The sequence below is a fragment of the Nomia melanderi genome, chromosome 9 (genome assembly GCF_051020985.1).
Source record: "Nomia melanderi isolate GNS246 chromosome 9, iyNomMela1, whole genome shotgun sequence".
In the NCBI taxonomy this organism is placed as follows: domain Eukaryota; kingdom Metazoa; phylum Arthropoda; class Insecta; order Hymenoptera; family Halictidae; genus Nomia; species Nomia melanderi.
The window spans coordinates 2055491-2067979 of record NC_135007.1 but is presented as its reverse complement, the minus strand read 5'-3'; the positions used below and the strand labels follow the sequence as shown (position 1 = coordinate 2067979).

The 12489-nt window shown below is 29.3% G+C and overlaps 1 protein-coding gene across 1 annotated transcript; it reads left to right on the top strand.

Moving 5' to 3' along the window:
• Positions 1 to 2279: 2279 nt before the first annotated feature.
• On the top strand, positions 2280 to 3819 carry mRpS21 (mitochondrial ribosomal protein S21). Its single transcript, XM_031986453.1, has 2 exons — positions 2280 to 2439; positions 3423 to 3819. Exon 2 carries the CDS (start codon positions 3423 to 3425, stop codon positions 3699 to 3701), a length of 279 nt encoding a protein of 92 aa, XP_031842313.1. The 5' UTR covers positions 2280 to 2439; the 3' UTR covers positions 3702 to 3819.
• Positions 3820 to 12489: the final 8670 nt, after the last annotated feature.

The window sequence follows — 12489 nt, the reverse complement described above, 5'->3', positions numbered from 1 at the left end:
GTCACCAGAACTGTTCGAATATTAAAAAAAATTTATTAACAATACGTGATCAAAGTATATAAGCACCTCGGAATAGAAAATCTGAGGAGAACCAATTTTTGCTACTAGAGCACGAAGTTTATGTGAAAATATTTTACAAGATTTTATATCCAGCTAACATTTTTTAAGTTCTACTACCTTGTGTGAGTTTCTTTAAATGTATATGTAGCGAATTACATGTAGTTTTGACATATTGAATATTAATACATGACTTAACTAGGTGTAATTTCATAAGATCTTTATTTAAGCTATTACAAATGTATCGCGTATGATGACCGTGTGTCCTATTTTTCTGCGTGCATCTGAGATGTGTCGTTGCAATTGTAATTACAATTAGTCGTAGCATATTGTCGTTAACTCCTTCCGATATTATGATGAGTCAGACTTATGGTAACAATTTCAAGCCAAATATAAATATTTGATAATTTGATATTTAAAATTATCTAATATCTGAAAACTTTCTGTTTGCTTTCCGTTCCATAATTTCACCAACGAAATTACTGATTGCGCATTCAAATATGTTAATGGATAATACACAGATATAGTCGATATCTCTGGACACTCGACGTCTAAGTTAACTAAAAAAAATAATTATAAATACACATGAGAAACTCGCAATGAAGTGTGTAAATAGTTATTGGATCTGATACAGTAAACTTTCGATATGGCTCTATTCTAAAATGTATGCGTCATATTAGATATAAGTAATTTGCTTCTTTATAGTAAATTGTATGAATATTTCACAAATTTATTGTATAAAGTTTTCTACAATTTAACTTGATTGGCATTTGTAAATGACAGGGAAGTAATATAATAATCAGTTGTTCTCTGTTTTAATTTTCAGGTTAATAAATATGTATAAAATTTTTGTCTCGATAGTCGTGGAAGAACAAAAAAAAATTAACAAAAACTGTAATTTAACATTCGGAATGGACAATAGTAGATAATAAATGATTTTTTATGACAGTAATTGATGATAATCTGCGAGGAAATATTCGACGCATAACCGAAATTTTGAAGCGGTTCACCTCTAAAACGAAAGGTGAACATTTAACTAAAACTTCAAAGTATTTGAAATGTAACGAATCTAATATATACAGTTACGCAATGAGGAAATTAGTGGAAATTCAAAAAAGTGGAATTATAGAAAAGTTAAACGTGGCTTGTAATATTCTTAAAGTCAAATGCTTCGTATACATATATTTGCCACACCGTTTTCAGTCGTACTGCTTCTGATCTCCTTTTCAATATGGCTTTGTATATGTCGTTGGGGATTTCGGTATAACTTGAAAGACAGAGAAGTAATTTTTTCGTTATTAATTAATATATAATATGTCAATATCGTTGTTGTTATCAATTATAATAAGAGGTTTTTCTATTTCGTTGTTTTAATAAGAACAGGAAATTTCTAAAATAACATAATTTTCCTCATTCTTACGAAGATTATTAAAAATAACTAAGAAAAACATATATAGTAATTACTGCAAAACCGTGTTGTTAAAACACGTAGAGAATATAAGCTAAAACATAAACATTAATTGAGAAGCCAATGTTTTCTCCGTTGTTTGGCTGCACCCGATTTCACATTGATTAGGTACAATATTCTAAGAAATATTCGTCAATGTCAAAAATCAAAATCAATTACTTCAATAGCTTTTTTGATTAATACTTTTTTTGGCTTCTTTCTATACTCCCAATAATGTTTTGCAAATATGCTTTACATAATCATTATACGTATTTAAAACATGTAAAAGAATAATTTTAATCTTACCAAGCAGAAAAACCTTTTAATCTTAAATTCTCATTCGTATTTAAATGTAAATAAATCGTCGATAATTGGTAAATAATTGGTTTATGTACTTCACTAATCTGTTTATATGTTTAGATCCTTTCCTGTCTGGTGCTATATTTTATCGTGATTACGTTGTTGAATATGCTCTTTTTGGGTCATATACAATTTAACTGTAGTTATTCCCAAATTACAAGGAAATAATTTTTGTCAATTACAGCAAGTAAATACAATAAATAATTGTAGGTATGTTTTCAATTATTTCTTACCTATTTCATTTTTAAAAATGTAGATACATATAAATAGATAGATAGGGAATAATATCTAATCTATGAATGAAATCAGAATAATGAAAAAAATATTAAACGTCTTATACTAGCTCATATATCATTCGTTTTTTATTATTATATATACATAAAAACGGATAAAAAACAAAATAAACTTATTTTTAAAAGTATGTAACATGTCAAGGAATCGATAGAAAAGATTGATCGATTCTATTTATCGAAACGTGTTTGCATGGAGTTCTTAGGTTTGGTACAGTTAGCAGTGTGGCGCTTTAATTGTTGATTGTAATTTAAGAAATTATTTACACTTATCTACAAGACAAGGTACATTTTATTATTTATACATGATTAATATTTGTACTAATTTGATTGGCAAATTGATATATTTGTGTGTATTTCATATTTTTTAAATATACCTAACCTACAAATCTAGTAAATATGAATCATACTATGGAATATGTAAATGTACGTATAATAATTATTGAAACAATTAGTTTGTATATTCAACTTATACATCGTTGAAAATTCGATTATGATTTATATTTATTTGAGTCTAATATATTTCTGGATTAAACAAAACATTTAAAAAATATGAATTAATTCCAACTACTTCTTACTATGAATTTTATTTTAAGTAACATATTCAGCAAAAGGCAAAGGGACCAATATTTACATTATTAAATGTCATTACATATATGGAAAAGTAAGATTCTAATATGTAATTTACACGCCAATGTATAATATTTTGTTGGGTTATGTATTCGTATGGTAGTATCTTCTTTGATACACATAAGAGGCACGATGTAACTAATACATTTTGATCAAAATAGACAGTTTAATGAGTGAATTTAGATTAATACATTTGAAACTGATGTAGTAATTATAAAATTGAATGTTATCTACAATAAAGAAACTTCCAAAATTAGTTATAAAAAGAGATTAACTCATGAAATATCAATCATAAATAAATACTAATGATTATCGTTGTATGACTACTTTTGCCCTAAAGAAATTTTTAGATATCATATGTTATCGTGTATTATATTACGTTTTGTTATCTCCATATTGCTATAATTATCTGTGTATAAAATATAAATATATTTAAATACATTTAATATAAAACTCTATGTTTGTTGAGCTTTCATCGATAATAATAAATATTTACTGTCTATATGTATTTATTAATATTATATATTATTAAAAAGGCGTAATATCATTTTTTAGTTTACAAGGAATGAAACAAACATATAACACGAAATATAAACTCTAATGAAAAGACTGTTTTGATAAATAAATTTTGTTTTCAGATGGTTATACCAAAACATGCTCAATTCATTTCTAGAACTGTTATGGTATTAAATAAAGATGTTGAGCAGGCTTGTAGAAGATTAAATTATATAATGGCGAAGGAGGGCTTCTTTCAGCAATTCAGACGCACTAGGTACTATGAGAAACCCACACAAACAAGGCGGAGGGTTAATTATGAAAAATGTAAAGCGATTTACAATGAGGATATGAGCAGGAAAATTAAATTTCTCATGAGAACAAACAGAGAAGATCCATGGCCTGGATGTTCTTCTTTATAATGAATATTATCTCATGTCAAATTGTTATTTAGATTTCTATAACATGGCAAAGTGTTTATAGTTTCATGTACAATTCTATATAAAATAATATCTAATAAAAAAGCATTGGTGATATAAAGTGTGATTATTTATAACATATGACATTTAGCTATTTCTTTAGTATTTAGCTACTTATGCTATTTCATGCATAAACAGTAACATGGTGTCATGCTCAATACTAATTAATTAATTGGATTTTATTACAAAATTTTAATAAACATACACGTATACAAGATTTTAAAATATATTTATTTAATGTAACAGTTATATACTTGTGTTACTATATGTAAGCAGTTTCGATTGTAGGGATAATATTCATGTTGTGAAATTAACATATTTATCATCATTAAAGTCAGTATATTTATTTAAATGTACATGTGAATTTATACTGTATCTGGTTTTATAAAATATAATGAAACAGATATGCCAATAAATTGTCATACTGATCTTTTATTCTTCTATCAAATAAACTGTTTGCAGAAATAAATTTATTAAATCTATGATTGATATGTGTAACTACTGTCTACAAAAAGTAAAAACTATATTCATAGTTTAAAATAACATAGGTTATTCATCATTTACTATTTAAAATTATATTTTACCAAATCCAGAACTAGTCTCTATGTAGCATGTAACTTTTATTGTATATTGTCATATTTTTTTTTTTAAATATGTATCTCTTTGTTACCTGTATAAGGACACATTGTAAATGTATTAATATATCAATATTTTATGTGACTTTGAATGTACATACAAATACTTGCATAAAAAAAACTTTATCAATATTGAATGAAATTAGAGAAACGAATTCTTAAATAATAAATGAATAACCCTTTTCAGCTTATAGATACATGACACAGTAGGATATAACAGCATAAGGCAATTTCTTTATTATCTGTAACATTGAGTAAACGTGTCAGGAGATAAAAAAACTATCATACATGATGTGTTCCATCATTGATGCAGGACACACCTGTTTTACACTAATACAGAATAGGAATTAGGATGATATTACAGAGTTTATTCAATTCAAATTAATTTCATCATTAGTTGAGTTATTGAATAAACTTTGTTGAGCTCTTAATATTCAAACCTAATGCATTTATTGCTTGTATGAATTTGTATCTTTACTCTGTTTTCAAGTATTAAAACAATAGATAGCATGTCTTGATAAAATAATTGCACGAATAGAAATTTAGATATATACTTACTTAAAAGTCTGTTTATCATTTTAATGTTTTGTATGCACTCTGCAGAAGCCTTTCATACGTAATAAAAAGTTAAAATCTAAGACACACACTTGACTACAAAATTTGAATTAAAGTTTTATCTAAAATAATTTTAATAGGTACTTATTTATTTTATTACACTACTACAATTGATTTATAGTTAAAGTTTCAGTGGAAATGCATAAGATTACACTCCGAATATAAGTTAATTGGTAATATATTTATATTTATAATATAATAATTATAAAGTAATAATATATTGATGTTTTAAAATACTACAATTTTGTTTCGAAAGAATATACATAAAAAAGGAAGTAAGAATAAATTAAACATCAAAATTTCAAGTTATTCGTATTTTATATTTGTGTTTATGGTATCTGTATATGAATATACAAGAAAATAGACTGATATTTGAGTCAAATAATTGATAAAACTATATAATTTTTTAACGTAATTTTAATAATGAATTTTTTAACCTATTTATCGGTATTACAAATTTACCTAATTTTGTCTTTATTAATTTTGTCTTAATTTTGTCTTAAAATTAGAGATTGTCACTTAAATTTGTTTTTTCTTTGGAATTTGATATTAACTGCGTATATTAACTGAAGTATCGCGTAATGTTAATATTCACCTAATATTTGTTTTCCTAATTTATCTAGTTATTTGCGACATACAAATTAAAAATAATACCTTCCAATTAGATTCTAAAATTACTTCGTTGATGACTCTCATATCTTCCGAAATTACAAAATCATCATATTTTCGTAAATGGCACGGTATACTTATATACTTTCATTTCTAGAATAAGTAGCAAAAGGAAAGATGGTATACCTACTTCACTATAATATCGTAATCGATATGTCATAACGTTTGTAAAAATTTCCTTTCATAGTCCTTTCTCGATTATGATCTCGGCGACATTTGTTTTCTTCTCGATTTTCCATCGTCGCACAGTGGGGTATTCACCTGATCTGGACGGCCGAGTCCATTTTAAAACTTTTACCCCAAAACCGAAAAATTTTTGCTATTTGAGACAGCTGAATATGTAAGGAACAATGTCCCAAAATTTTTTGTATCCTCGAAGTGATCGAAAAGTGCTGAGCTATACCGAAAGTTAGGCATTTTTCGACTACGGGTTTTATTCTTGAAATTCTTCGCAGCACTTTCCATACGTTTTGGAAATGTTGTATGAATTTTTCTTCAATATCATATTATTCAAGTAAGTATGTACTACGCCTTTAATAGTTCATTACCTTTCTATCATGAATTTTTATGTAAATATCCACATTGTAACATAACTAATACATCAACGATATTTCATATAGTCGTACAACTTCATAAATTGTATTAAATTTAATATTATTGCATATTACATCATGTAATATATGATATATAAATATATATTTTTTTATATAGTTATATGAAATTATATATAATTTATATTAATAAATTTCTTGTTATATGCTATATAATTGCATATTATTGTATATTATTATATTAGATTCTCATATCCTCTTATAAAAGGTCGATATAAACCTGTTTAAGTTTGGCCGCTTAGATCAAGCAAATGCTCCACTGTGCGTTGTTTAAGACACTTCTCATCAAATTATTTTGTCGTAACCTTTAACGTATGCGCTCGTGTTTTTCACTTTGCACTGTTGAAGTTCGTAAAATAACAAAACGCTTCGTGGATTTTCTTGGCAACGAGTTCGCCAACTTGGCGAAAATTGAATAGATAGCAAAAACGAATGGGAAATGGTGCCAAGTCCTCCAACAGAAGGAAAAAGGGAAAAAAATAATCACAGCCGAGATTTGGCGGTGAAATCATAGTCTTTTAACGTTTTTCAATCGGGATTATGTGTTTTATATGATTTTTACTCATTCAAGTGAGTACTTTTATTAGAAGCATTGATTTTCTTTGAATACGTTAAATTTTGAGGGGAAAAAGGTATTATTACTTTAAAATATATTCAAACGATGTTGTGCAGATTTATAATTAAAAATATTCAAAAATTATATAATTAACTGTATAAAAAAGTGTATAATATAACTAAAATTATATAATGAACGGGCGCAAGGTAGAATAAGACATACATTTACATAAACTTTTTTTTATTGTTTTCATATGTGACACCCTGTATAATAAAGACAAACAATCGCACTAAATATCGTCCATTATTACAATTTTTTCGAAAGTAATTTCACCGTGGATTTGAAAAATGAAATGTTTCCTGTGCAACGATCTTTGCGAAACTATATCACTAAACGATAAGGTTTGACGCGACCTGTATATCATAAATGTAATATCATTGCGATTTGAGACTGACAGAATTTTCCACTGTGCAATTGCGTTAGATTAGACTATAATGTGCATAACTATCGATAACAGGGAAAGAATTATGTTACAATAGTAATATACTGTTCAAAAAGATGATATACACGAAAGCCAGTGGCGTATAGTAGTTAAAAGGTTCAACCTCATACGTGACTTTTTTTATTGTTTCATTCAACTTTGAATATAATACGTACCGTCGGCATTACAGTAACCCAAGTGTACACCATGGAAAGGTTGAGAGCGTGTGTATGTGTTTGTGTGGGCGTTTGACACTAATGCTCACTTCAGAAATTCAATTAACAAATCATGTAAAATCAACAAGATAGAAAGTCATTCGGATAATATAGAGCAGCGTTTCTTGAACTATGGGACGCGACTCCAAATGGGATCGTAAAGCGAAATGATAGAGTCGCAAACATTTAATTCAGATACATGAATTTAAAGAAATATTAGTTGCAATCCCTTCATCCTGGAGTCGCGAAATAATCTGGATGATAAAAAGGGGTCATGAATGAAAAAAGTATAAGAAGCGCTGATATAGAGTACTGTTTATAAACGCAGACCAAGCGTAGCCATTTCGAATATCTTCTATAAAGGAATGCTGTTGCAGATCACTGAAACACAAAAATGTTTATAATTTTCGAACGAAGTCAAATGGAACATATGTTCATGTGAACTTTTTTTTATTATTTATGTTTCCTCGATTTGTGTTACTGTTATCCACAATTCCTAGTGTATTGATTACTGATTTGTCCCGATTTTGCGCACATTTTTTAGAATTTGCGTCTATTCTATAAGTAAGGCATTTAAACAATTTTTTTCTTCTAATTCTAACTATACAATTTTCATCACATTCTGGTTATCGAACTCGGTATTTTGTTACTATTTATCAATTATAAACCAACCAGTTTTTCACGTTTGAGGACTTATGGTTTGATCACTATCTTGGTAGCTGTAAAATGTGTTTTAAATACCTATCTTTTCTGCACTTTCTCTTAATTTTCTTTTTAGGATATCTGTATATATCCTTGCATGCATATTTCTTTCGGCAAAATATAAATTGCTGAATTTTTTTGCTAATGCGTATTTTTAAATCGAGGAAGGGCAGACGTGGATTCGTTGTTGTGGTTGTATGGTAAGAAATTAATGTCGATTTTCGTGTTTTCGAACTTCAACGCTTGATTTTGGGATAATAATTCACTTCATTTTGTTTATTTTACAATATAATTTTACAGTGCAGATGTTGATCTACATGCTGATAGGTATGCTTTTGTTTTTACTGTTTGTTTTGTTAATTTGTGCTCATTCCACGTTATTGACTTAAAAATGGATAGGAAAAAAATTCGTATAATATTCTAGTAGAAGTATAAGCTGGGTCATAAAACTGGGAAACGACTTGTAATATCAACGATACACTTGTACGAGATACCTTGAATGAACGCTCGGTGCAATGTTGGTTCAAAACATTTCGATTAAATCCGACATTGATCAATCGGAAGGGCCCAATTGTTCTCCACGCCAATACTCGACCACACGTCGCACAATCAACGTTACAAAAGTTGAACGAATTGGGTTATGAAACTCTGCCTCATTCAACGTATTCTCTGCACCTGTCGCCAATCGATTACCACTTTTTCAAACATCTCGACCACTACTTGCAAAGGAAGATGTTTACCAACCAAACAGCTGCTAAAAATGCGTTCAACGATTTATCAATTTTAGAACACCAGAATTTCACGCTACTGAAATTAAAAAATGTCTGCTGGCAAAAATATGTAAATCGCAATGAATTTTATTTTGATTAAAAAATCTTATTCCGTTTCGAGATAGGTGTACTCAAAGATAAAGTTTAAAAACTGACATTAATTACTTACCAACCCAAAATAAACTATTGAATTTATTGTAGATCGATGTTTTAATTTCCATGCCAGCTATGTTAACACTTCGCTGTCGGAAAGGAGAAGTGCGAGCATGTGAGTTACGAAATTCAAATCGGAATGAATCGGAATAGGAGAAACGCGGACGCAGTAAGCAGAGAACTCGCGAAACGATGCGCAGAGAGCAAACGAAATGGATAGCTTCCCTCGGGAGAGAGAAATCCAGTTCCAGGCAAACTGTCTTGCTAGTAGCCCGAAGATAGTTTCGGATTCAGATTCCCAAGAGTTAGCTGAAACCACCTTCCCGACCCAAACGTTTCCGATTCTCCGCGGACACGATTCTATGCCGACTAGGAAACGAGATCTACCAAATCTGAACATCGACTTTGGCTCTTTCGTGAAAGCAATCAAACCAACCGTCACATTTTTTATTCTTGTGGATGTTACACGTAATTGTATCAGATAAAGTACATTGTAAAAATATGTATTCTCTTTTCGGTTGATACAGTATGTGCCTTTCACGTTTCTGCCGACTACCTGCGAGGTAAAAATGCACAGGGGCTAGGAAAGGCGTCCATTCGGTTTTGACACATTTTTATTATTGTCTAAATCGCGTAACGAAGAATACACAATTATTGTATTCTTTATAATTCCATTGGATGCTAAACAATGGAGCCGAATCATTATCTCCTCAAAACTGTTGACTGTTCTGCTCGTGAAGAAGAAAAGCTCATTAGCAATTTTATTCTCAGCAAGGCTGATCCCTACACCTTCCAGTCATCTCTTGGTCCTTTCCATGACCTCCATTGTTTTAGCTTTTAAGGCTGAGATATTCGGAGCTGTAACCATATAGGCAACATCATCCGTGTACCCAATGATCGTTATTCTGGAGATTGTTCCTGTTCAAAAGTATCATCGTACGTGATGTTCCATAACGTGAGGTTAAAGTACTTCGCGTTGTTCACGAGAAGTGAGAGTTATGATGTAACCGATTTTGAGAGCCCTGAAAGGAATATCGGTCACATTGGTTAGCTTTCATATTTTCTCATCTCATTTTCGATACTAATTTGCTATTTGTTCATCAGCTAACTGCGTTTAACGAGTATACACGTCATTTTAAAGCTTTAAACGATACATGCTTTGATTTTTCAATAAAATATACCCTAGGTGCATTCGTGATGTGTTTGATGAATACACACTTAATTTCTTTATTTTATTGCATGCAAAACGAGAAATTTTTGAAACTAAATTCCACAGTTAACAGGTTAATACGGTTACACACAACTAATAAAAACCATAAACGAAATCTATAATAAGGCGTAATATTGGTAGGTCTTTTTACCTCTCCCTGTATTAACCTCCATCATTCTATCCTGGAGGTAACTGCTGACAATGAACCTAATTTTTTACGCGAATCCTCTTCTCCTCATCGTTTTATATATGGTAAACTACGATGGATTTAGGTTAGATCTAGGTTAGTGATAATCAGAAGTTTAAAAAACTGTAGCAAAATAGTCTAAAATAAGAAAAACCTACAAAACTGCACACATTTTTGTGCTTCGATAATCTACAACTTTTTGCCTTCGTAGAAAGTGCTCGAAACAATCACTTATAGTTTATACCCAAATTTTCAATTGTCTTATCACAGAGTTTCACAATCTTTTAAAAACTTCAAGTGTATAAATCTATTGTTAGCCTTCTCGTATACGCGCATAAAGTATTTCAACGCTGCGAAGGTAATCAATTACAAGATTATTAAAACAAAAATGGCTATTACTATGAAATAACTTCAAATGGGATACATATTCATATGAACATTCTTCGTTGCTTTGTGTCCTCTGTCCAGTTTTGAAGCGGGTATCACATGTTACGATACACTATATTTTTTGTTATTTTTTCCGCATAATATTCTCCTCCTCCAAATATTATTTGAAATATTATAAGTACCCATATAATAATACAGATAAGTTCCCTGGGTAAGATATATTTAAATACCCTTTGTTTTACCAGCTATTCTATGTATGAGAAGATGGGTTTATAACAAATTAGGTAGTGACAGATTAAATGCGAAGAGTATTAGAGATATTACATTCAATATGTACATGGCACAGTAAATATTTTGAGTAGCATACGTGAATAATAAAATATTTTATGTTACATAAAAAATGGATAAGCCACTATATTTACCAAATTTTTCCGATAGGTTTCCAAGCTACAAATAGCAAGGAGCTTATAAATAATAATAAAGAAACTTATAAATAATGTATTAGCAGCCTGCTGTTTTATAGGTCACGCCACTCTTAATTTTGAAGGTAAAGAAGACCGTAACTCTGAGGATAAATATCTCGTGAACTATTAAAAGCTTACTCCCAAACCCGGAAGCATGTCGTGCTCTATTACTGTACAGCAGTGCATAAAGAAATCATGATCACAGCTTGGACCTTCTTCTTTCAAGTTTTAGAAAATGAAATTTTGACTACTAATAATGTTTAGGCCGATATTTACTTGTACCATTGTTATTTCTTACGTATTGAGGTGTAAATAATTAAAAAAGAATTCTTTGAAACGTATTGAAACGCATTAGACATTTTTATAAATGTATACATGTATTAAAAACTTATTGAAAAAAATGAAAAAACAGCAATTCGAATATTTTTTAACTATTTTCTATCTTCTGTTTTATTATTGTTTTAGCTTATTTTGTTATATTATGATATAATTATTTTGTATTATTTCAATTGTGATAATATTTCATTATATTTTGACATTTAAAGACGCTACCGAAATGTTGTTAGCAACAGAATTTTATACGTTTTGAATCATCGTGACTTTAAAAACTGGAATAATCGCTGGTTGGTTATTTGTGTTATTGGAACTAGCGTATAAATAAAAATGAATATAATTAAAATGTATTAAGCCTTTTTTCTAACGATAAATAAATTGCAGTAGTGAATTATTATTTTTGGATAGAAAACGGTGACGAATAATATATATTAAAGGTCAATAAGATTAGTGTACAGTATTAGGGTAGAGTGGGGCTAAAAGTACGGCGGTTAAGAAGTCCCGAATTGAAAATCATTATTTGTTTATCAGTTGACTAAGCATTGTATCACACAGTTCAGTTAATGACAGGCATTAGAAAATATTGGAAGCGTTGCTATTCGATTTCAAGCATTTTTACGACTTGTATAATGATTTTGTACTTATCTGTGTTCAAAAGTAAAAAAAGTATGTCATGTGATTTTTCGTATTCGTACATCTACAACTTTTCTATAAAAAGTTTTTTCATACAATGTATAATTTAG

Excerpts from the sequence above, each read along its gene's own strand:
- mRpS21 (XM_031986453.1), top strand. The coding sequence starts at position 3,423 with ATGGTTATACCAAAACATGCTCAATTCATTTCTAGAACTGTTATGGTA.